This window comes from Camelus dromedarius, chromosome 29 (genome assembly GCF_036321535.1).
Source record: "Camelus dromedarius isolate mCamDro1 chromosome 29, mCamDro1.pat, whole genome shotgun sequence".
In the NCBI taxonomy this organism is placed as follows: Eukaryota; Metazoa; Chordata; class Mammalia; order Artiodactyla; family Camelidae; genus Camelus; species Camelus dromedarius.
This window is the reverse complement of record NC_087464.1, coordinates 25,106,651-25,129,803: the sequence shown is the minus strand read 5'-3', so window position 1 is coordinate 25,129,803 and position 23,153 is coordinate 25,106,651. Positions and strand designations below refer to the sequence as shown.

The 23,153-nt window shown below is 41.1% G+C and overlaps 2 protein-coding genes across 9 annotated transcripts in view; one reads left to right on the top strand and one right to left on the bottom strand.

Moving 5' to 3' along the window:
* MYO9A (myosin IXA) overlaps positions 1 to 1,651 on the bottom strand; it is a 175,473-nt gene extending 173,822 nt beyond the window's left edge. For all 5 annotated transcript variants that reach the window (XM_031440897.2, XM_031440899.2, XM_031440904.2 and 2 more), the window contains exon 1: positions 1,252 to 1,651. The gene's annotated coding sequence lies outside the window, so the exon portion shown is untranslated. The remainder of the gene's footprint in view (positions 1 to 1,251) is intronic.
* Positions 662 to 20,824, top strand: SENP8 (SUMO peptidase family member, NEDD8 specific). 4 transcript variants are annotated; one of them, XM_064480752.1, is made up of 2 exons: positions 662 to 733; positions 17,125 to 20,824. In XM_064480752.1, the coding sequence occupies exon 2, from the start codon at positions 17,161 to 17,163 to the stop codon at positions 17,797 to 17,799; it is 639 nt and encodes a 212-aa protein (XP_064336822.1). In that variant the 5' UTR covers positions 662 to 733; positions 17,125 to 17,160; the 3' UTR covers positions 17,800 to 20,824. The 4 variants fall into 4 exon arrangements, with proteins under 4 accessions (XP_064336822.1, XP_064336821.1, XP_010976238.2 ...); XM_064480751.1 differs by lacking the exon at positions 662 to 733 and adding an exon at positions 776 to 800; XM_010977936.3 differs by lacking the exon at positions 662 to 733 and adding an exon at positions 1,903 to 2,024.
* The last annotated feature ends 2,329 nt before the right edge of the window (positions 20,825 to 23,153 follow it).

The following is a 23,153-nucleotide window of genomic DNA, read 5'->3' as shown; positions in this document are numbered from 1 at the left end:
TATGCACTGATCATTTGGTATAACATCACATTTCCTTTTAGACAGCTCAGGAGTTCAACAAACATTTTATTCAATATTTACTACTGCTGAGAAGTCTGCTGGTAATGACATCAGTGAACACTGCATGAGAACTGTACCAGCTCCCTGAAAAAGGAAGACAGCAGCACCCGCTAGCAGAATTTTATTACTAAATTCACATTAAAATCTTCAGCGGTTAAGGATAGCTACAAATCTTACTTTTCCAGCAAATTCGAAAACAGCAAATGAAAAAAAAAAAAAAAGTCCCCTGGTATCCTTCAAACACAGTGCAAAAGATCTGTAAATGTCTACGAGGTGAAGCAAGTGATAGTACATGAAGACACAATTATATTCATCAGTGTTGTGTGATTTAATCCTTATAGAAGTCCCTACAATGTCAGATCTGGACCACCCCACGCGTCCTACGGCAGACACAAGAAGAGAAGCAGGCTGTGCGACCTTACAAAAGCACACACCCCCTGCCCTGGGCTTCCAAGCGCTCTCTCTCCACCAAACTAAACCCTCCAAACACGGGTGTCAGTTGCTCCCCTTAAGCCCCACTGTGGGGAATACACTAAGCTAAGCGAACATCCCTTCAGGATCTCACGGCAAAGACCTTTCAACCAAAGAAAGGCTCACGACCGCGGAGAAGATAAAAGGAGAGGAGGTCTGGGGGAGAGGCCGCCGCCAAGGGCGACACCAGATCTCCTGGGAGGTAAGAGCATCTCGAAACAGACCATCTGAAAGCCGAGTTGGGTGGAGGAAGAGCCACCGGCTGGACGGTGAGCGAGCCGGGGGATGAACAGGCCCACAGGGAAGGGGTGGGCAGCGGTGGATCTGCCCGGGAGCTGGGGGTCGCAGGGCTGGGGGCAGCCGTCACTGGGAGTGAGGGGCTGTGACTACGTCTGCGCTCACGAAGGATGAGCGTCTCGAGGCCTTATTAAGTCCTGAGAGAGTCCGCAGCGGGCTCCAGTGGGGTGTGCCGGGCGTGGGCCCGGGACAGACTGCGGGGAGGCTGGAGGCCAGCACGGGGTCCGACCGGCGGAAGGCACAGTAGGCGGGGCCCAGGGGGCCCGGGGCAGCGATCGGGGTCAGGGAGGCTCTGGGGCAGACCCACTCGCGGGCGCGTCTGCGCTGGGCGGGGCGGGGCGGCTCCGCGGGGGCCAAAGGGAGAGACCGAGACGTGGGCCGGGCCGGGCGGCAGGGCCGCTGGGCGGCTGGGGCGGGTCTTACCTCGGGCTCCGCCGCGGTGGCCACCGCAGCCCCCTTCTCTTCGGCGGAAACCGCCTCCCAGCCGCGGCCCCCGGTGAGGCCGGAGGGGACGGCAGAGGCCGAAGGCACAGAGGGTCGCACGGTCCCCAGCGGGTGGGCCCAGCCGCCTCAGGGTCCGGGCAGACGGCCGCCGCGCATCCCCCGCCCTGTCAGAGAGACTCCGCCCGGCCTGGGCAGGCACATCGCCCGCCGCGCCCGCCCAGAGAGCACGCGCTGGACCGCCGCCTCGACCGCTGTCGCCGCCTCTGCCAGCGCCGCGGGCGCTCCGCCGCCGCCCCTCACAGTGCTGGCCGGACTCTCACCGGCCGCCGCCAACCGCCGCCGCGTCCCAGTCCGCTCCGGCCCGCGCGCCCCCGGCCCCGCGCACGCGGCCCCGCCCCGCGCGACTCCCGGGCTGCAGACGAGCCGGCGCGCGCGCACTCACCTCCCACGCCCCCTACGGCCGGCCGGAGCCGGCCCGCCCGCCCGGCCCCGCCCTCGCACGTGATGCCGCCAGCGAGTACAGCCTGCGCTTGCGCTGACACGCCCCCTATCTTCCGCCCCGGGCGGCCCCGCCCAAACTTTTCTTCCTCACCTTACGGCAGAGTTGGGAAATCTGCCTTAGATTGTCTCTCTACCGGAGAGGAATGTCGCAATGCTGGGGTAGAAAAGTCTGGGTTTGCGACTGTAGCTCTCGCTTTCCGGCCAATACAGAGGTGCCTGAAAGCTGGTTGGGGTGGTGAGGCCAGAGGCAGGTAAGAAGCCGCCTCCGCACTTCGGTTTGTGGGTCGGTATGTCCAGGCAGGGAGCCGCTTTGCCGCCCACGCGGACCTAGCGTATCTGTGCCCCTTCTCCAGTTCTGTCGCGGGGTCCTCGGCGTCGCCAGTCTTCCCCCCGCCCCTTTTCCACACACGCCCCCTCCCCCGCACTTCCCCGCCCCCGACCTCCGCTTCCTAGTTCTGCTTTCCATTCATTCCTCTGACTTTTCACTGAGCGGTTTCCATGCCTTAGACTCCGGAAAGTCAGAAGCAAGTGAAATAGTTTCGGCTTTCTTAACTGCTGTGTTATGTCGGAGACCAGGAGAGAATCGGCAGTGGTAGTCAAGTAAAATTGTAATAGAGAAAAAAGAGCCCCGGATACTCTCTGAGCATAGACGAACCCCCCCGCCGCCCCCGATCGTGTTGAAGGACCTGAGGAAACCCTTTCCAGGGTGACCTTTGGATCATTCTTAATTTGTATTAAAAGGCTGGTGAGCACTAGCTGGTCAAAGAAGTGTAAGAGGAGATAGAAGCAGAGAGGATTTCAGGTACAAAAGCAAATGACAGTCCTGGCTGGAAGAGTGAAAAGTTGTTGGAATAGAGTATCGCTGGTGAAAACCATACTGCTGTAGGCTACCCTTTAAAGAAACATCGTTGTGAAGTAATGAGATGAAGAATAATCACGTGGGCCACAATGTAAGATGGGAGACTCTTAAGCATGAAAGTGTACCATGGAACCGAGAAGTGGACAATTAATGAGTGAGAGTGACTCATTTATATAGAGCCAAGAACACTGGCGGAACTCAACCCTGTATGCACATTAAAATCGCCTGGGAAACGTTTTAAAAATAGAACCAATGCAGTTGCTCCACCTGAAACCAATTAAGCAAACCCAGGCATCAGTATTAAAAAAAAAAAAAAACCCTCCTGAGATGACTTTAAGGCTGCGGGTTTAGTACCGCTAAGCTAGAGCAAAGGAAAGGATGGGAAGTAGGGGAGGGCAGGTTGATGGAGTTGGCTCTGTAACATTAAGATGGGAGTCACTTGATGAGGCAGAGTTGGAGATGAAATGGGTAGCTTGATTAGAGTGACGAAGGTTTTGAATAACTGCTCTGGGAAATGGGAGGAATCACTCTTGCCTTTCCCTTCAACATAGTTCCATCCTTCAGTCTTTATCAGGTCCCCCTCAGCTACTCCTGTCTTTCCTCTCCCTTTCCCTTCCGTCCAGGATTTATCAGCTGGGGATCCAGCCTTAGATGTTTAGGGTATCCTCATTTCTATCAGAAAATCAAAGTTAAGCCAATTTTTGAGATTCAAAGACTGACTGCTTTCCCCTAGAGATTACTACATACAGTCAGTGCCTTGCCAATTTAGTATCTTTTATTATTCATTTCATTAATCATTTAAGTTAGGAATGAGATACAAAGGTATTTATGATTCAGCACTGTTAGGACCGCACTAGTATTGGGGAAAACAAAACTAACAATTCACTTGGCAGGCGTCGAAGGTCTGTATAAGTTCATGACTACTGTCTATTAACTAGGGTTAATCCAAAAACCTGTCTATCTGCCGCTAGATAAGAGAGTCACTATTGTCTGGTTAAGACTAGAGTTTAGTATGGAAAGTAGGGGTGGAACAGAGACAAAGACGATAAAGTGGGTGGGAACAGATAATGAGGAGCCTTGAATTCCATGCTAGTGTTTAGATTATATACTATAAGCAATTAATACGTATCTATAACAACCTCTTTTATGCCATGGACCACTTTGGCAGCCTGGCCTGTGGACCCTAACTCAGAATGATGTTTTTAAATGTATAAAAATAAAACACGTAGAAACATAAATGAAATCATATTTACCAGAAGTTTTTAAAATGTTAAAGCAAGTGCATGATGTAGTTATATATGTGCTTCCTTATGCATTATGTAACATCTGGCAGCGGGTCTAATTATGTAATTTCAAGATAGTGGTGAGTATAAGTTATATTTTGAGATACCTGTAACAACTTTAATGTGGTATGAAAATACTGTATGTCTACTGGTTACAAAAACAGAGACTGCTAATACTTCTGTGGATTATTGCCTCCACTTATTAAAGAGAATGCTAAATTTCAACTAAAATGTATTGAAAATAAAGATGCCGTTTTTTTTCCCAATCCAAGTCCATGGAACCCTAATTCTAGCCACATCTTGGCCCATGGATCCTAGATTTACAAACAGCTCACTGTAATGGTTTGAAGCAAGAGCATGACAGATTAAACGTGTTTCCGAGAGGTACTTGAGCACTGTTCAATTCTCAATCTCTGTTGGTCTGGGAGTGAGAAACTGGCTATTCTTTTTGTATACCTTACTGGCAGTATCTGGTACTGATCCACTGTTGCATAATAATTCGGACCAGTAGGAGAACTGAGCTTGTATGTGTGGAAGAGTACAAGAAAATTGGGAAAGATAGATTGGGGCTATTTTTGTGGAAATTATTGAATGCCAGGCTGTAGTTTGTACTTAATGTGGTAGACAATAGAGAAATGTTAAAGTTTTGGAATAGAATAATGTAATTAGAGTTCTGTTTGGAAAATTAATCTACCTGTGATGTGTAGGTTAGATTATCAAAAGAGAAAATAGGAATGAAGAGACTAGACCAATAAATAATTAACTTTTTAAAACCTAAATTTTATCATAACATGATCTCTAAAGAGTCTACTAAATTCCTTTATTTCCAAGTGTGACTGACCAATCTAAAGAAACAGACTGAAATCAATTATATACCTTTCAACAAGGATGTGTACAACAGTGTGGAGGTCAGTTAGCATTTTATGTGGTCAAGAGATTAGCCCATTCTTCTGTTTTATAAATGATGTTAGTATTTCTGATGAGCGATGGCTGTACCATTTATCTAGGTTCCCAGGTGTTGCTAACGCCTTTCTTGGTTAAATTCTTCCTACACCTCTAAGTCCTACTTTTCTGACTTTTTAACGTCAAGACTCCTCTCCCCACTAGTTCCTTGAACCACTTGGATGAGTAAAATTCGTTAGTTTTTAAAAAAAAAAAAAAAAAAAAAAAAAGGAAGTCCTCAAGGACCAGGTAATCCATCTCTTTGGAAACTGATCAGTTGCCAGACTGTATAAAACCTACTGCCCAAATCCCAGCCAGTCCCCAAATTATGTGCTTTTTAAAACATACTCCAAAAATTGAATTTGAGGTCCAAGTATTTCTAATCCAAATGAGTAATATAAAGTTACTTAACTTCTCTGAACCAGATTCTCTGAGGGAGTACCTTCTTCAGCATGACTAGCTGTATTGACTTTATTCATCTAACTATTGGAGACCATTTGGGTAGTGATACAGTTCAATGCAGATTGAAAATCAAGTTTATGTAGAGGTTGCAGTTCATCTGTCTCTTTTAGGTAAATGGGGAATGGGTCTGTCTTAAAGCAGAGAGAATACTTGAAACTTATGAGGGTTTCTAAGCATTTTTATTATAGAAAATCTCTGGAAGTTTCTATCCCTGGCTTCCAATTCAATGACGACCCCTTCACACATTCATCTGTTATAAAAACACTGAAACTCAGTCCTGGTACTGAAAACAATTGTCCCAACTTTAAACCCGTATAAATTGGGTTTAAAAACCTTATTCCTGCCTTCCCTGATGGCCAGCAAATAAATAATAGCTCTCTCAGAGCAGTGTGATAGTTTAAATTCCTTCAGAACAGTAGCTAGGGGATTTCTGGCCTCAGTTGGTTCTAACTTTCTCTCTCCTGCTTGTTGCAGCAACCTAGCACTTTACATTAGCAGTTAAAGTGAATAGTTGCTGGAAATGTTTTGTCCTACTTAATAATACGTAATTCAGGCCTGGTCAGATAACTCACAAGAATTCATGTTAATTAACATTTAAGGAAAAATTGCTAAGACAGAATTCTATATGTCATAACTGTCCCATCAAACCCTGTTTTCCTATCAGGACAGTACAGTAAAACACAAATTCATTATTTCTTTCATTTGTTCATTAAATATTTATTGAGCTCCTACAATGTGCCAAGCACATTTTTGAAACCCATTAATTAGGAGTTTGTAATAACAATTTACCTCATAACTATATGTGAAAAAGATAACTTACCAGGCTTTGAAATCTGCAAGACAAGAATAACAGATGACGTCTTTTTCACTCTTTCGAACTATATATTGGCATATAGTTACTGTGTGCTAAACACAGTAATTATTTATGAAACCAGGAAGATTATAACTTTAGCTTGACCACACCTTATCACTAAGGTGTATCAGCTATACACTAAATAAAATTCCTTCCACACCTTTATAAAATATTATCTTACTCAGACCTCTCATTAAATCCAGTGACCACCCTATGCACTGTATTTACAATCCCAGTCATTTCAAGTTTTGTGATTGTGTTAAATCATTTCTCAGAAAATTTAAGCAAAACAAAGTCAAGTTAAGAAAAGGCTGACGTTTACACGAACTATATGCTAATGGAAAAAATTTGTGACACTTTTGAGGTAGAAACAGTAGACTGAGAATAGCGTTCTTTTTCTGGTCAGTGACCCTTTAACCATTGATAGACATGCCTAATAAGTAACAGAACAGTAAGTGGAGAGCCTTGGTGCTAGAAGAAATCCTAAAAGGTTCCCTAGTCTTATCTCCCTGGCCTGAGATAGGGCCAAGTGGAATTTATCGCAGTGGAGTTACCAAGCATCAACACACCCAAATGGTTTTTCTCCTTTGAGAGCTAAATTCCTCTATTTGTAAAATATTCCTGTTAAAGGTATATGTTCAAATACATAAATAATTTATAAAATTGAGAAATCTTCCTATGTTTATAACAAATTTGTGTTTTAAGAGTTTTTCAAAATGTATTTCACTTCCAGGAAAAATATTCATTTATTAAAACTTCTCCAGTTTGTCAAGGACTGAAGATTGAACAGGGATGAGTAAAATCTAATCTCTGTCTTCAGGAGGGTTATATAAATCTTGATGATAATTTTTACGTGCCACTTAATGCAACTCTCTGGATGATTTAGGCTAGCATTAAAAGGAAACGTTTAATTAGGGGAAATTGAAACCAAAAAATAAGGCTTCAGCTTCCTTCCTGAAAATTTTTCTGTTTATGCTGCCATGAGAAGCACATTTGGTCTGGGATGTGATTCTTTTTGTGAAAGTGCAAATGGAATCAGAAATTAGAAGTTCAACATAATCTATTTTGAATAAACCATCAGATTATTTTTGACTCTTTGTGTTTGAAAATGTGTAGAAGAGAGATTAGACTTACGGTTTTTTCAGACGACAAAAGTGAGACTAGTAGGTTGAAGAAACAGGCATGTTTAGGGCAGTGTAAGAGTGGGAGGTGGTGCTTTTTTTCCCCTGAATGAAAATAGCTGCATTTACTGGATACATGCTCATTCTAAAAAGGGGTAAAAATAAAGCAGTCAGTAACAAAAGTTAGAAGGAAAAAGGTTAAAAAGTATTAAAATTCTGTTCTTAAAGAAAAGTGTACATAACTCTGGAGAGCTGTCATTCTTGATTATTTTGTGTATATTTTTATACAAATTTGCATCTATCCTTTCTTTTCATAGCATATCATGAACATCTTTCTGTGTCAATAAATTTATGTATACAACTTTTTAAATTTTATTTACTGAAGTGTAGTTGATTTACAGTGTTAGTTTCAGGTACACAATAGAGTGATTCAGTTGTACATATACACACTTCTTTTTTTTCAGGTTCTTTTCCATTATATGCTATTCTAAGAAACTGAATATAGTTCCTTGTGCTATACAGTAGCTCCTTATTGTTTATCTATTTTATATATAGTTTTAGTGTGTATCTGTGAATCCCAAACTTTCTTTCCAGAAATCCCTATGAAAGCTCATGGAACTGTGCTGTCCAAAATAGTAGCCACTACCCACGCATGTGTGGGATTTAATTTAAGTTTAAATTGATTAAAATTTAATATTCAGTTCTTCAGTCACACTGGCCACTTTCAGGTGCTCAGTGGCTACTGGATTGGACATTGAAGATGAAGAACATTCCCATCGTCATGAAAATCCTAGTGGATAGCACTGCTGTAGAAAATTGTGTTCATTGAGAGACTGGAATAACCCATAATTTCTTTCATTGGTCTTCATCATTATATTTTAAATTTCTAAAAATGCACGGATTTCTTCTTGTGCTGTTTCATTGATTTATCTATTTCTGCTCCAATATCACACAGCTAGTTGTAAGTCAAGCTCCTGCACACTTCCCTGAGAGCAGACATGGAAAATTTCTACATGGAGTAGGAAGGGATAGTAAAGGCCTTTACACTTCTAAGACTCTGTAGATGTAAAAATTTCTCTGCAGAGCTTGACTTATATCATGTTGGAATCCATAATCTATTATTCATTTATTCTACAATTATTATTGAGTATCTGCCTAACAAGTTCTAAGTCCAGGAGACCAAAATAATACATTTAGGCAGGCAAAGTCCCTTATTCTTTTAGGCTCATGGAGTGTACATATTTGGCCTGGTAGCAGGGGGCAAGAATTAAGAAACAAACAAGAAAACTATCAGAGAGCCGTGAGTGCTATGCAAGGAATTGAAATTAGAGGATAATAGAGTGACTGGTAGTCTCTTATTTGGTTAATCATGGGAGATCTCTGAATAAGTGGCATTTAAATTGAAATCTACCTAACAGATAAAGCCAACTACAAGAAGGTCAAGACACAGCTAGTACCCCAGCCCTTAGGAGGAAAAAGCATGGTGTGTTTGAGGAAGAAAAAGAAGGTTGGTGTGGCTGAAACTTAGTGGGCAAGGGGACAAGTAGTAGGAAATGAGATCGGGGAAGTAGCTGGGGCCGTGTGATCATGCATGACTTAAATTTTTAAACAACTCTGACAGCTGTGTGGAGGATTTACTGGAGGGGTCGATAGTGGAAGCAAAGACACCTGTTAGGATAGGTCCAGACAAGAAATGATGATGGATTTGACTAAGGTGATAGTAGTCAAGATGGAAAGCATTGGACAGATTCAGAACATTTTGTCTGTAGAATCATCAGGACTTACTGACTGGATGTGAGAGATGAAGAAAGTCAGAAGCTCAGGGGTGATGTCTGTATTTCACTTTACAGTGTTAGGCTCAGTTTCTGGTCTAATTACTATAGGCAAAACTGGCACACAGAAAACACCAATAAATATATTCTGACCAAATGAATACATTTGCTTCAATACACATATTGCTCCTATACACATGCCGGCTACTAAAGCTTAACCGCTTGTGCTCATGCCTTTATTAATTATTAGGGAATCTGGTTCCTAAGAATTGAGGTTTATGTTATAGACATATCGAGTATGGGGAGTAACTAAACTGTTTCACGGAAGTACCCAAGCTGGCAGCGCAGAGTGAGTGAGCCGAGAGAGCTGCCCTCCGCAGGTGCAGTTCTCTGGGAATCTCTTATTTTAAAAATCTATGCTGATTTTGCATTTTATGCTACATAATATCCATGTTTATGTTAATAAGATATTGTAAGTTACTGATTAAGATATTTTAAGTATTTAAAATATTTAAAGTATTTAAGGTTAATGTGCTTAGCTTTTTTTCCCCCAAAACTAGTGAAACTGAAGCTCTAGGAAGATGCACTGGGATTAGCTTGTGTCTGATCTTTGGTGTGTGTGTTTGTGGATACCTGCTAGTACATAGCCATGTATTCAGTTAGGGGAGCACAGACCACATTGTTAGCGTTTGCAGTTTGATATAATTTAAAGTAAAAGCCAGTGGGAGTGAGGAAGGGAAAGGGGAACTGCATTTAGAAACTAACTTTCAATCCTCGCTTAAAATGAGTAGGACAGCTGCACTTTGCATGTAACGTTTTTAAAAACATAACTGAATGAAAGCTGTTCCCTTTTTTTTTTTTTTAAGGAACCCTTGCTGAATAATTAGGGGGAAAATGAATAAAGGTCACAATTCTGGGGTAGCATTTTTTCTTTGGAGTTTTATGGTAAAACTTACCTTGATCACTGCTTCATTCAATAACCACAGGCATGTTTTCCCAGTTGTGAGAATTGCTGCCTATCTTATGAAATGCTTATTAATTAAAATCTTCATGTATATTTTTGATCTTATAAAATGGGTATTTATGCATCTATATAGTAGACACTTCTTATTTATATCCACTGTAATTAATATTTTTAAGCATTTTCTCATCAAAAATTCAGATTGAAACAGCAGTACCACTTCTAGTTAAAGGTTAATCTACTTGGAAACTGCCTTTAAGATATTTTAACAAATACCCCCAATGCTTTATTAGACCTTTAAAAGCTCTTAAAATTAATTCAACCTAGACATTTACAGAGGGGTACATGATAGTGGTCTATAACAGGAATTGGCAGAATTTTTCTCTAGGAGGCCAAACAGTAAATATTTTAGGCTTTGCAAGCTACTCAGCTCTTATAGCTCAAAAGCAGCCATAGACAATATGTAAACAAATGAGTATGACTTTGTTCCAATAAAACTTTATTTACAAAAACAGGCAGTGGGCCACATCTGATTTGTGGGCTGTGGTTTATTGACCCTTTGACTAGAAAACTAGAAAACTTTTAGGATTTTTAAAGAGAATGGCAAGATTTTTAAATTGGGAAAGATGAGAGCTTAGAATTGTGGAACCCTAGAACTAGAGGAGACTTTTAGAAATCATAGAAATGCTTGGAAAAACATCTTAAAAATACAGGTACCCAGACCCTACCCTCATCATGTACGTTCTTTAAAATCTCCATAGATGATTCTGATGTGCATCCCTGGCTAGAACTACTATTTTTCTGGTGCAAACCTCACTTTACAGATGATGAAGCTGAGACCCAGAGGTTTAAAATGATTTCTTCAGATACAACTGGTTAATTGTAAATCTGAACAGAATCCTAGGTCTGCTGACTTCCAGCTTAGCTGAACCTGCAGCTTCTTCCCTTGCTTACATCAACAAGTAATCAGAATTGTTCCTACTGATTTATAAATTTTCCCTTCAAGTTACTATTTTTTTTTATTTAATTGCCCTATTTTTGTAATAAAGAGAAATATTCAAGTAGTATGCATTTTAAGGATTTTAGGATTAATATGAAAAACTAGTCTCTTCCTTTTGTTAAAATTAAATATTTAGGAAGTGTTATGTACTATGAATTCAGTATTCATTTTGTTTAGCTACAGAAGTTGGAAGATACAATAAATTAAACCCTAAAATCACAAGGTTTGTGTATCCTGACAACACATTAACAGCATTGCTTCGCTCAGGTTGAAAGAACAATTTTATGTGGAGTTAGCATTCACTCTGCTTATGCCGAAGGTAAAGCACAAGAGGGCAGAGTCATGGCCTGACTAGATCTATCCTTGGTGACTTTGTAGCTTTATATAAAGAGATAAATGGATTCTTTATTTTCAAGAAATCTTTGAAGTCCATTATTACCAACCCAAATACAGGGAACAAGGATGGAAACAAACGTTTTTGAGAGCTTGCTGTCTGCCAGTGTGCTGAGTCTGTTTACTCACGTTTTAATTCAAAAACCAACTCTCTGAGACAGGTTTTGCTCTTACCTTGTTTTACAGATGAAGACAATGAAGCCCAGAAGGAGGAGGATTAACTTGCCCAGGGTCTCACACACATGGCAAGTGGCAAAGTCAGAGTCTGAACTCAAGGCCTCCTGGCCCCAGAACATAGACGTATACTATATTTTATAGGATTTTACAAGTAGAACTATGAGGAAATCATTGCCTCCTCAATTCACTCTCCAGCATTCCTTACTGTCCACCAAGACCAAGTAATCTTTTCATTCTAAAGGAACTACTATCAATCAACAGAGGAAAATAGACAAAACACAAAATCAGAGCAAAAATGGGGGTGTTATAGACAATGCAGAAATCTTTAAATGCTTTATTTCTCCTTTTTTCCTGATCTGTATTCTCTGACTCCCTTGTTAAAATGTGTCGTTCATCTGGCAAACACTGTACCGCAGCTATGCCAAGCACAGTGTTCACTATATAGAAGGGAAATGTCCCTAGGACGGTTCTCCGTGATTCCTGGTTCTTTTGCTAGGTCCTTGCCATCTCATTTTCCCTCACCCCGTTACTGATGGGATCGTTGTCCTTCTAGTCATTCCAGCTGAAACCCCGAGACCATGTCTTAATTCTTTTCTCTCTTATCTGCCCTCTTCTGATCACTTGTTAATTCTCTGTCTGCAATATCTTTTCCTCCTTGCCTCTCCATTTCTGTTACCAGCCCAGTCTTGAACTCTTTAATCAATGAAAATTGGTAAGAGCCCAGAAAAGAAATTCAGGCAAAGCTCTACTGGGACTCCTGCCTTAGCAGGAGGGAACTAAAACAAGTAACTGTTTCCCTTACTCGCTCCCTGAGCGGGGGTGATCTGGTCCTTTAAATGAGGTGAGGGTAGGCGGGGGCCTGTGGGTCAGGCCGGAGGGGCAGCTCAGTTCGTCTGCCCACCCCCTTGGTGGTGCTTTGTGGCTGGATCATGCTCAGTACCCTGCTTTTGCTCCCAACACCTCAGAAGTGGCAGTTGGGTTTTGTTTTTTTGTATCTTGTTGCTGGTAATTTGTTCCAATGGCACATACATGCAGTTATTTTTAGTCCCTTAAAGTTTCTGTGTATTCTGTTGTTAGAGGAGACGTTTGTCTAGGAACAAGAACTGCAGTAAAGGGTCCAGGTCCCAGCCTGTCTCACTACTGCCATCTCCCCTGGTTTAGGTCATGTCCTCCTACTTTTACTTTCAATAAGAATCTAATTGATCTCCACCTCCATTTTCTCTTCCTGCCGATTATCATCAGTCTTCCAAAGCATTGCCATTAATGGCTCCCCATTTCTTCCAGAATAAGTTCCAAGCTTTTCACCTCTTCATTCAGTCCATCAACACGTAACGTCTAATAATCTTTCTCTAACCCTCCGCTACACCCCTGTTCCCACTTCATTCCAGCCAGACTGGACTACACATTTTTTTTAGTATTTTATTTGTCTATTTATTGACTTATCACTTTATTATTTAATTATTTTATTTTGGTGGGGGGTAGGGGGAGAGGTAATTAGGTTTATTTTTAGAAGAGGTACTAGGGATTGAACCCAGGACCTCATGCATGCGTCTTATGCATGCTAAGCATTCACTCTACCACTTGAGCTATACTTCCCCCCCCACCCCCGGCTACACATTTAAAGTGTATTACTTTCCTTGCCTCTGCCTCCTTAATACCCTTCTCATGCATCCAACTCTACCTGCCTTTCAAGAGCCCACTTCTATGCCACTTTCTTCTTGGAGTCTTTCCTGATCTGAGCTCTCCTGCGCTTTCCCTCTTTGGAATTCCCATTCATTTTATTTGGGGCTTATGGGTTTCTTCTTCCATTGAATATAAGCCACCTGACACATCTTTGTATCTCCAACACCACCTAATATCAGATACTCAGTTGGTGTTTATTGACTAAAAGAGGTGTATATGTACATAAAAGAGGCTCATTATAACATAATAGGCTTAAGCTCAGTGAGGATAGAAACTATGCCTATCTTGCTCCCCTTCTGATTTTCCAGCCCCAGCTCATGGTAAACACTCAATAAACGTTTGTTAAATGTAGCACACTACAGTTACCAGTTGTTAAGGTATAAATTCCTTGATGATACAGTAGATATCTGGAAATACTATTTTGTTATTTTTTTTAATCTAGTTACCTGTGTTCTTCATTTTGTGTTGACAAATACGCTATGTAAAGGTCATGTATTAATCTCGCTTTACAGAAGACGAAACTGAGACTTAAAGAAATGAAGTAGTTTATTAATGATCACATAGCCAATGAGTAACAGAACAGAGTCTAAAATTCAAGTCTTCAGATGTGGAATTTAGAGTCCTTTTTCTTGGCCAAGGATAGTTTGGCGAAAGGCCAGTTTGGTTCCATTTGCTTTAGAATTTATTGATGTTAACTGTTGCAATCATGCTGTTTGGAATAGAAGTTCTTGACTGGCCCAGCATCTGTATGTTGGATATTTTCAAAATCAGACAAAACACAAAAACTGTTTTCTGAAGAAAATCTTGACCCTGCCTATGGACACTCCCTCTGAGGTGAGATGCCTGTCTGTTCAGGTGCTCTTCTCTTTGTAGGCTTCTATCTGTGTGGTTGGGTAAAGGTGTGGATCTGATTTCAGCTGGCAGCATAGAGACAGGTCTCCAGGTTCTGCCAGGCAGGACAGTCTGGCTGTCACCAGTCGTGGGATCCGTGGAAGCCGTGGCGGGGAGAGGCGGGGAGCCTTGCTCGATGCATGTGCAGTCATTCCCGTTGCATAGTCATGTCATCTTAAGTCCAGTGAGATCAGCAGCCCCTGAGCACCTAGGCTCCCCACAGCTGCTCTTACTAAACTACTGTTTGCTCATTTGCCATCAGGCTGGGTTGTGGGGGTTGAGGGGTGCTTTTTATTCTCAATTGATGTATGGTTGATTTACTGTGTTGTATTAGTTTGTGGTGTACAGCATTAGGGATTCAGCTATATATACACACACAGACCCGCATATTCTTTTTCATTACAAGTTACTACAAACCATTGAATGTAGTTCTCTGTGCTATACAGTAGGACCTTGTTGTTTATTCTGTTCATAGTAGTTTGTGTCTGCCAGTCCCAAACTCCCAATTTAGCCCTCCCTCTCCCCTTTGCCCCCTGGTAACCATAGTTTGTTTTCAATGTCTGTGAGTCTCTTTCTGTTTTGTAGATCAGTTCATTTGTGTCTTTTTTTTTTTTTAAGATTCCACATATAAGTGATATCATATGATGTTTGTCTTTCTCTGACTTACTTCACTTGGTATAATAATCTCTAGGTTCATCATATCACTGCCAGTGACATTATTTCATTCCATTTTATGGCCGAGTAGTATTCCATTGTGTGTATACCACATTTTCTTTATCCATTCATCTACTGATGAACATTTAGGCCGCTTCCATGTCTTGGCTGTTGTAAAAAGTGCTGCTATGAACATTGGGGCACATGTATCTTTTTGAATTAGAATTTTCTCCAGATTTATGCCATCAGGCTAGTATTAAGGATAATTATAAGAAACAGTCCTCTGGGGGTGGGTATAGCTCAGTGCTTAGCATGCACAAGGTCCTGGGTTCAAAACCCAGTACCTCTATTTTTTGAAAAATTAAAAATTAAAAAATAAGTTAAAAAAAAACAGTCCTCTGAAACTGTTTCATGTTTCATCAGGATATTATGGGACATTCATTATGATACACCGTGTCTTTTCTGAAAATTTCTTTAGAAAAATCCGTCTGACCTTCATACAGAGAACGCTTTTAACTCTCCTGAGCGATTGTTTTGTTTTATAGACATTGTGAATGTTTAACTTAACACTCTGGTTAGCTGCCAAAAAGCTAAAAGCCAGATCTGTGGCCCACCCATAACAAATGTGCTCCATGCCTTGTTAAGTTCGTTCCTGGCTCCAGTTTATGTATCTGCTCAAGTTATTCTTTCTTTTTAAGAAAATCTTACTTTGTGCCATCTTATTTTTATAGATAGGTAGATAGATTCCTACACAGCCTTAAATTTTTTCTGAAGTAGTTGATATCATGATATACTTTGTGAACAAAACACCTACTCATTACTTTAGCTCTTTTTCTTGCGGATATATTTCTTTTTCTGTATTGGTTTTTGCAGGGTTTCGATTGCATGAAAATGGTTGTACCACAAAGTTTTAATATTTCAGTAGTGTAACCAAGTGGTAGAACAGCTGTTCCAATGGCCAGAACTGATTTAATTGATGTTATTATTCTAGCCCAACTTTTCACAGTAGCATTATTTTTTTACAGTATGCTTTGCTTTGTCCTCTCACTCTGCATGTGACAGTTTATTGCTTTATGCTTTTTAGAATATTGTGATGCTGCCAAGTCAATGCACAGCAGTGAACTCTTGTCTGTTAGGCTCAAAGCTTACCACACTTATCAGACTTCTTGCCTCTGTTAGTAGCTTCCCTCAGGTGATCATGACCTGTCAGCCTTCTCATATGACTTGTCTTGCTCCTGCTCAGAGTGAGTCATGCATTTGTTTGGATAAGATAATATGAATGAGTATTTGTTTACAAACCTCATTTGTATTGATTGGTTTGGAGCTCTATCCAGATTGTCTGATCATCCAGTCAATAACATAAATATTATTTGTACAACATTTTATACTCTTAATAATACCTTCAAGTAAAATTATTTGGCCTTTTCTACAACTCTCTGAGGCATATAAAGCAGACATATGCCCTTTTTTAAAGATGACAAAACAAAGATAAAATCATTTAATGACTTGCTCTGGATGATACCAGCAAATCAGAGGTAGAACCAGGGCTTGACCCAGGTCTTCTGATTCCTGTGCCACATTACCTTCAATGCCAAAACAATTTCTAATTTACATGATAAACATCATGTAGTCTTTATCTTACTCCTTGGGGTTAAAGATGGGAAATGGGCAAAAACATATTATATGACTTATGCTCATAGAATCATGAACAAATTTCATTTGTAATACTCTCATAATTTTCTGTGCCTGAAATTACAGTGTCTTTTAACTACAACTCTAATCATTGTCACTTTCCATTATGGAATGAGGAAGTAATATTTTATCTTATCTCTTGAAAATTAATGTTGAAATGGAGACTATTTCCCTTAGTAATTAATATTTTTCTTTAGACTCTGAAAATTCATGTTTAACATAAAAATAATTTGCCATTGTTACCACGCATATTCGCTTAAGGGCCAGATATACCATTAATGCTATCGAGTTTGGTAAAACATTAGTTACACTGTTACAGTTACACTGTTAACAGTTACACTGTTAACCAATTTCTGCATTTAAAGAGGAAATTTAAAATCTACATTTACTGTTTCAGATGGAAAATTTCCAAAGTTTTCATTCTAATTGTAACATAAAGCACATGAACTGGAGGTTTTTTTTTATTTATAGCCAGGCATCATTTCTAAACACTTTACAATTGTATTAAACCCGCCAAAACTTTGTGAGAGGAGTTGCTATTTATGATCCCCATTTTACAGCCACATGTCATACTCAACAGTAAATATTGTCTTCTGCCTCTCCTTCAGCTTCTGAAATTTCTGAGCAGCCCTGGTCAGTACAAGATGGACCCTGTGGTGTTGAGTTACATGGACAGTCTGCTGCGACAGTCAGATGTCTCACTGTTGGATCCTCCAAGCTGGCTCAATGACCATATTATTGGGTTTGCCTTTGAGTACTTTGCCAACAGTCAGTTTCGTGACTGCTCTGACCACGTCTGCTTCATCAGCCCGGAAGTCACCCAGTTCATCAAGTGCACTGGCAACCCAGCCGAGATGGCCATGTTCCTTGAACCCCTGGACCTCCCCCACAAGAGAGTTGTGTTTTTAGCCATCAATGATAATTCCAACCAGGCAGCTGGGGGAACCCATTGGAGTTTGTTGGTTTATCTCCAAGATAAAAATAGCTTTATTCATTATGATTCCCACAGCAGGAGCAACTCAGTCCATGCAAAGCAGGTAGCAGAGAAACTGGAGGCTTTCTTAGGCAGAAAAGGAGACAAACTGGCCTTTGTGGAAGAGAAAGCCCCTGCTCAACAAAACAGCTATGATTGTGGGATGTACGTGATCTGTAACACTGAGGCCTTGTGTCAGAACTTCTTCAGGCAGCAGCCAGCATCCCTGCTGCAGCTGCTCACGCCTTCCTACATCACCAAGAAGAGGGCAGAGTGGAAGGACCTCATTGCCAGACTTGCTGCAGATTAGCTGCTGAAATCACACCTGTGACTTTGGAAGTCTCCTCTCCCTGGCAGCCACCATCCGTGGGGCGGCTGCAGGCTCGGCGCCTGAGGGAAGATGCCTGGTACAGGGAAGCTTAGGGTTCTTGCTTTTTTCTGAAAGAATGTTGCCCCCTGCATTATCCTGACAGAAAGTTTCACTTTCACCCTACCCTGAGAGCAGTATGTTCTCTGAAAATGTCTTCACATTTTGTACCAAAACCTTAAAACCAAGCTGTCTTAACGTTTATTCATTCCCTTTTGGTCTCCCTTATCCACCTCGGCTTATTCCAAAGGAAAAGCAGTGATCTGTAAAACACATTAGGAATATGTGAAGTCTAGAGGAATGCAAGAAGACTAGAGAAGAACCAGAAACTTCCTGCTTAGCCCACGTATTTCAAGAGATCCATCTGGCTAGAAGCAAATCAAGACCCAACCTCATTCAGGATCTGAATATCCTAGAGATGGTGTTAGCCCGTCTTCCCCCATCTGATCCTGGAGTGCTTTAAGACAGAGGAAACTTTGTTCGAATAAATGGCTGTGAGTGGGTCGACTTGCTGCTCTGCATTGATAACAAGCTTTCCTTCACCTTGTCTGCTATCCATACACACACTCTTTTCTTACACCCAAAGCTCTGCAGTTTTAAAACTTAAGCTGATAACTTGCTAAGATTACCTGTTACTTCAGATAAACATTTCTGCTTTCTGATAGTCATTTTTCCTCTCTCCATCCTTAATCTGGCAGAATTGTTTTCCAGTTAGTCATGGTGATTTGAGGACTATTGTATCTAAAATTTACAGACTTAATGCTGGTTTGTCTTTGAGATGTAAGGGAGAAGTGACCTTTGTCAGCCCTTTCACTTAATTCAAAATGCAGACAGTGTAATTTTTAAATGTGGAACCAAGAGTAAAAAGAAACGCGAGCCCTCCTAAATCACTGGTGGGTTTTTTTTCAGAGTTGCTTCAAATAAGTAACAACTATGGTATTTAGATACAGACATTGATTCTATTCCTAATTAGAATTAGATTGCAATGCATATGAGATTTAAAAGCCAGACATTAGCTTCGGCCATGAAATTTATTTCAGCTGCCTCCCCAGCTTAGCCCTGCCCCCAGCCCGCCTGGTCCGAAGTAACCTTACCGCTCAGTGACCACAGAGGCAGTACCTCAGTTGCTTTCAGTCAGGAAGGGAAAGCACAGTCAGTGTAAATAGCTGCGGGTTGCAGAGCCGGCCTGAGTGAACGCTAGTTGAAACCAAAAGTCAAAGAAAAAGCCAGCAAAAAAGTTTCCCCTTCAAGTCAGTATGTTTGGGATAAAAAAGGAATAAAAGATTCGGAGCTGGCGATCAGCCATAGAGGTAAATAGGGAGGGAGGGAGGGACAGCAAGGGGAGGGTGACACACTTGTGAAGCCGGGAGTATAGATAAGGATAAGAAGGCAATATTGTTTCCATAACCGTGGACTAGGCGTCTCGTGTAGACTTAAAAAGAGGCAAATCCTCTGGAAAAAGCGGTGGTCTTTCTGATGAAGAGAGTGCAAAGTGTGTCTGTATAAATGTCAGATTGTCTCCCTCTTAAAACAATGCATATGGGAGCAGGCTTTCCTAACTCCCTAAGATTCATCCCAGAGGTAAATTATTTTTTGAACTAAATTTGTAAAATCTTAAAAAAAATTAAATCTAAGGCCTCCTTTTCCACAGCATGACTGAGCTGTGCCGCAGGTTGGTCTCCTGTGCTACTTTGAGTATGCCTTTGTAAGTCTTAGAGTTATAAATGACAGGAGAATTGGAAAGTCTACTTGTACTATTTCAGCAGATACTGTAACAGCCTGTAAGGTACACACCTGCTTGACCACACAGCGTTGATGTTGTGTCAGACAAAATACAGAGAAGATCTTTTGCTGGATCGTGCTCCCTTCTCTTAGTCAGACGGACCCAGTGTGCAAAATCCAGCTTCAAGGTACTCAGGAGGTAAGGTTATTCAAAACTGGTCGAGCAGTTATCACACTGAGCCACACTGCTTTCGTACTGATCCATAAGTATATTCACAGTTGTCCAACCTGTGTCTCATATGGAATTTAGGTCTGCATATGTAAACCCAGCTGCAGGTGGTGGTGAAAAATACCACTGAGTTTTTTGTTTAAAGTTGTCCAAATCATAACTATTTCTGCCCTTTGGCTAGATAGCTGTTGAAGTTCCTAAGCACTAGTCCTCCTTGGATCAGAATAATGAAAAAACCACAAGTGGATTATACTTCTGATATGAGCCTTATTACTTTTCTCTATAGTTTTTACTATATCTGTATTGACTCCATGTTTCTTGTTTGTTTGTTTTGTTTTGGGGTTTTTTTTTGGCGGGGGAGGTAATTAAGTGTTTTTTGTTTGTTTGTTTTAATTTTAGAGGAGGTACCGGGCATTGAACCTAGGACCTCGTGCTTGCGAAGCATGTGCTCTACCACTTGAGCTATACCCTCCCCCCGACTCTATGTTTTAAAACTAGATATTCCATTAAAATGGCAAAGTAGAATTTCTCAGTATTCACTGATACAGAACATTTTTTCTTCCATTACTTAAAACAGAAAAGGGGAAAATATTTACAGAAATTTGCATTCTATGGTGTGGGAAAGGGCATGAATGTTCCAGTCAAATCCAAGCCCTTTCGTAAACTTACAGCCTCAGGCGAGTTTGAGATTCAGTAGCCCTGTCTGCAAAATGAAGTCGTCGTCTGTTTAAATGGGTGCTGTGAGGGTTCAGTATCTCCTGTGACTCATGTAATAGACTCAGAAATGAACCTCTCTCCCTTCTTTCCTATGACCCAGTCCATTTTAAGACTAGCAGCAAGACGGAAAACTTAGTTTTATATTGCAGCCAACCAACTGTGTAAAAAATGGTCTGATAAATACTGTCATGGACAAAAGAGAGAACTTATTCAAAGATGGTAACTGATAAAAACTAATCTTTGTATCACTCTATAATGTGCAAAATGCTTTATATATATTAAATTATATTGCCATGTGTTTCCAAGTATTTTTTTAATTGAAGTATAGTTGATTTACAATGTTTCAACTGTAAAGCAGAATGATTCAGTTTTTTACATATATATATACACACACACACACGCACACACTTTTTCAGATTCTTTTCCATTATAGGTTATTAGATGATTGAATATAGTGCTACACAGGACATCCTTGTTGTTTGTTTTATATACAGGAGTAGTGTGTATCTGTTAATCCCAAACTCCTAATTCATCCCTCCCCCTTTCCCCTTTGGTAACCATAAGTTTGTTTTCTGTGTTCTCCAGCATTTATTATTTGTAGACTTAAATTTTGATGATGGCCCTTCTCATTGTAGTTTTGATTTGCATTTCTCAAATTAGCAATGTTTCTTTTTAATTGAAGTGTAGTCAGTTTACAGTGTTGCATCAGTTTCTGGTGTACAGCATGTTTCAGTCATATAAATATTTGTATATATTCCTTTTCGTACTGTGTTCGTTATAGATTACTACAGATATTGAATATAGTTCCCTGTGCTGTACAGTATAAATGTGTTTATTTTATATATAGGAGTTATTATCTGAAAATCTCCAACTCCCAGTTTATTCCTTCCCACCCCTTTTACCCCTGGTAACCATAAGTTTGTTTTCTAAGTCTGTTTCTGTTTTATAAATAAGTTCATTTGCACCTTCTTTTTTCTTTATTTAGATTCGACATATAAGCAATACCATATGGTATTTTTGTTTCTCTTTCTGGCTCACTCCACTTAGAATGACAATTTCTAGGTCCATCCATGTTGCTGCAGATGCCACTATTTTATTCTTTTTTATGGCTGAGTAGTATTCCATTGTGTGTATCTACCACATCTTCTTTATCCAGTCATCTGTCAGTGGACATTTGGGTTGTTTCCATGTCTTGGATATTGTAAATAGTGCTGCTGTGAACATTGGGGTACATGTGCCTTTTAAAATTATATTTTTATCCAGATATATTCCGAAGAGTGGGATTGCTGGATCATATGGTAAGTCTGTTTTTAGTTTTTTGAGGAATCTCCATACTGTTCGCCATAGCGGCTGCACCATTCTACATTCCCACCAACATATAGGAGGGCTCCTGTTTCTTCACAGCCTCTCCAGCAGTCATCGATGGCAGACTTTATAATGATGGCATTCTCACTGGTGTGAGGTGATATCTCATGGTAGTTTTGATTTTCATTTCTCTAACAATTAGTGATGTTGAGCATCTTTGCATGTGCTTGTTAGCCGTCTGGATGTCTTCTTTGAAATCCTTATAGCATATTGTTTAGCCTCCAAGTGTTTGTGTTTTTTGCAGGTTTTTTTCCTGTAGTTGATTTCTAGTCTCATAGCGTTGTGGTTAGAAAACTTCTCCCCAGCAGCGCAGCCCAGGACACGGTGCTCTGCGCTGGGCCCATCTTCCCTTGGCCACTCGCCCTCTGGCTCTCCCCAGCTGCCCCCTCAGTCTTCATTCCTAAAACCTGCAAAGCCCTCACCACCTCCCACACTCTCCGACCTCAGAGAGGAGATGGGAGCTAGCGTGAAGGCCTTCAGCTTTCCTGACACGAAACCTACCAACCTGACTGCATCTGTACCCGTCTTTGAGCCTTCCTTGCTCCTGTTGCAGTGACCCTCACAGTTGTGACTGATTCCTTCACCTGCGCACAGGCATCTTGTGCAAACAGTTCCTTCACACACACACACACACACACACACACACACACACTCAGCAGCTCAGAAGGAGCCTCTCCGCTGGCTCCTCTCCATCAGCATTTAGATGTATTAATCTCCCTCTCTTTAAAAATAAATAAAAGCATGACCTCATGTTTCCCTCTAGATACTGACCTTTTGCTTTCTTCCTCTTTACAGCCAGATCTGAAATGTCAGTGTCTCACCTCCCGCCCTCTTAACCCACTTTAAATACGGTTCCCGCAACTCTTCCCCCAACTCTGCAACAAATTCTCAGTAAGATCAGTAATGGTTCTTGTCTGACTAGTCCTCCTAGGAGCGTTGAGTTCTCCTTTTCCACAGCTCCTCCTTTAATTGGTGTGACACCTAGTTCTCTGCCCACTCTTGTTTATTTGCCAGTTTCTTCTCTACTTGCTGTAGATTCTCAGGTTTTTGTCCCCAAATCTCTTTCCTCATTCTGTACACACGTCCCATCCCTTCCCGAGACCAGCACTAGGTTTGGGCATAGCAGACCTGCATTTCTCTTCTGAACTCTCCCAGACTTCTACCTGAATATCCATTTTCCAGCCTACTGTAGGAAATCTCCCCTTGAATGTCTCACAGGCAGCTCAAACCCAGCAAATCCCAGCATTCATCTCATTAACTTCTC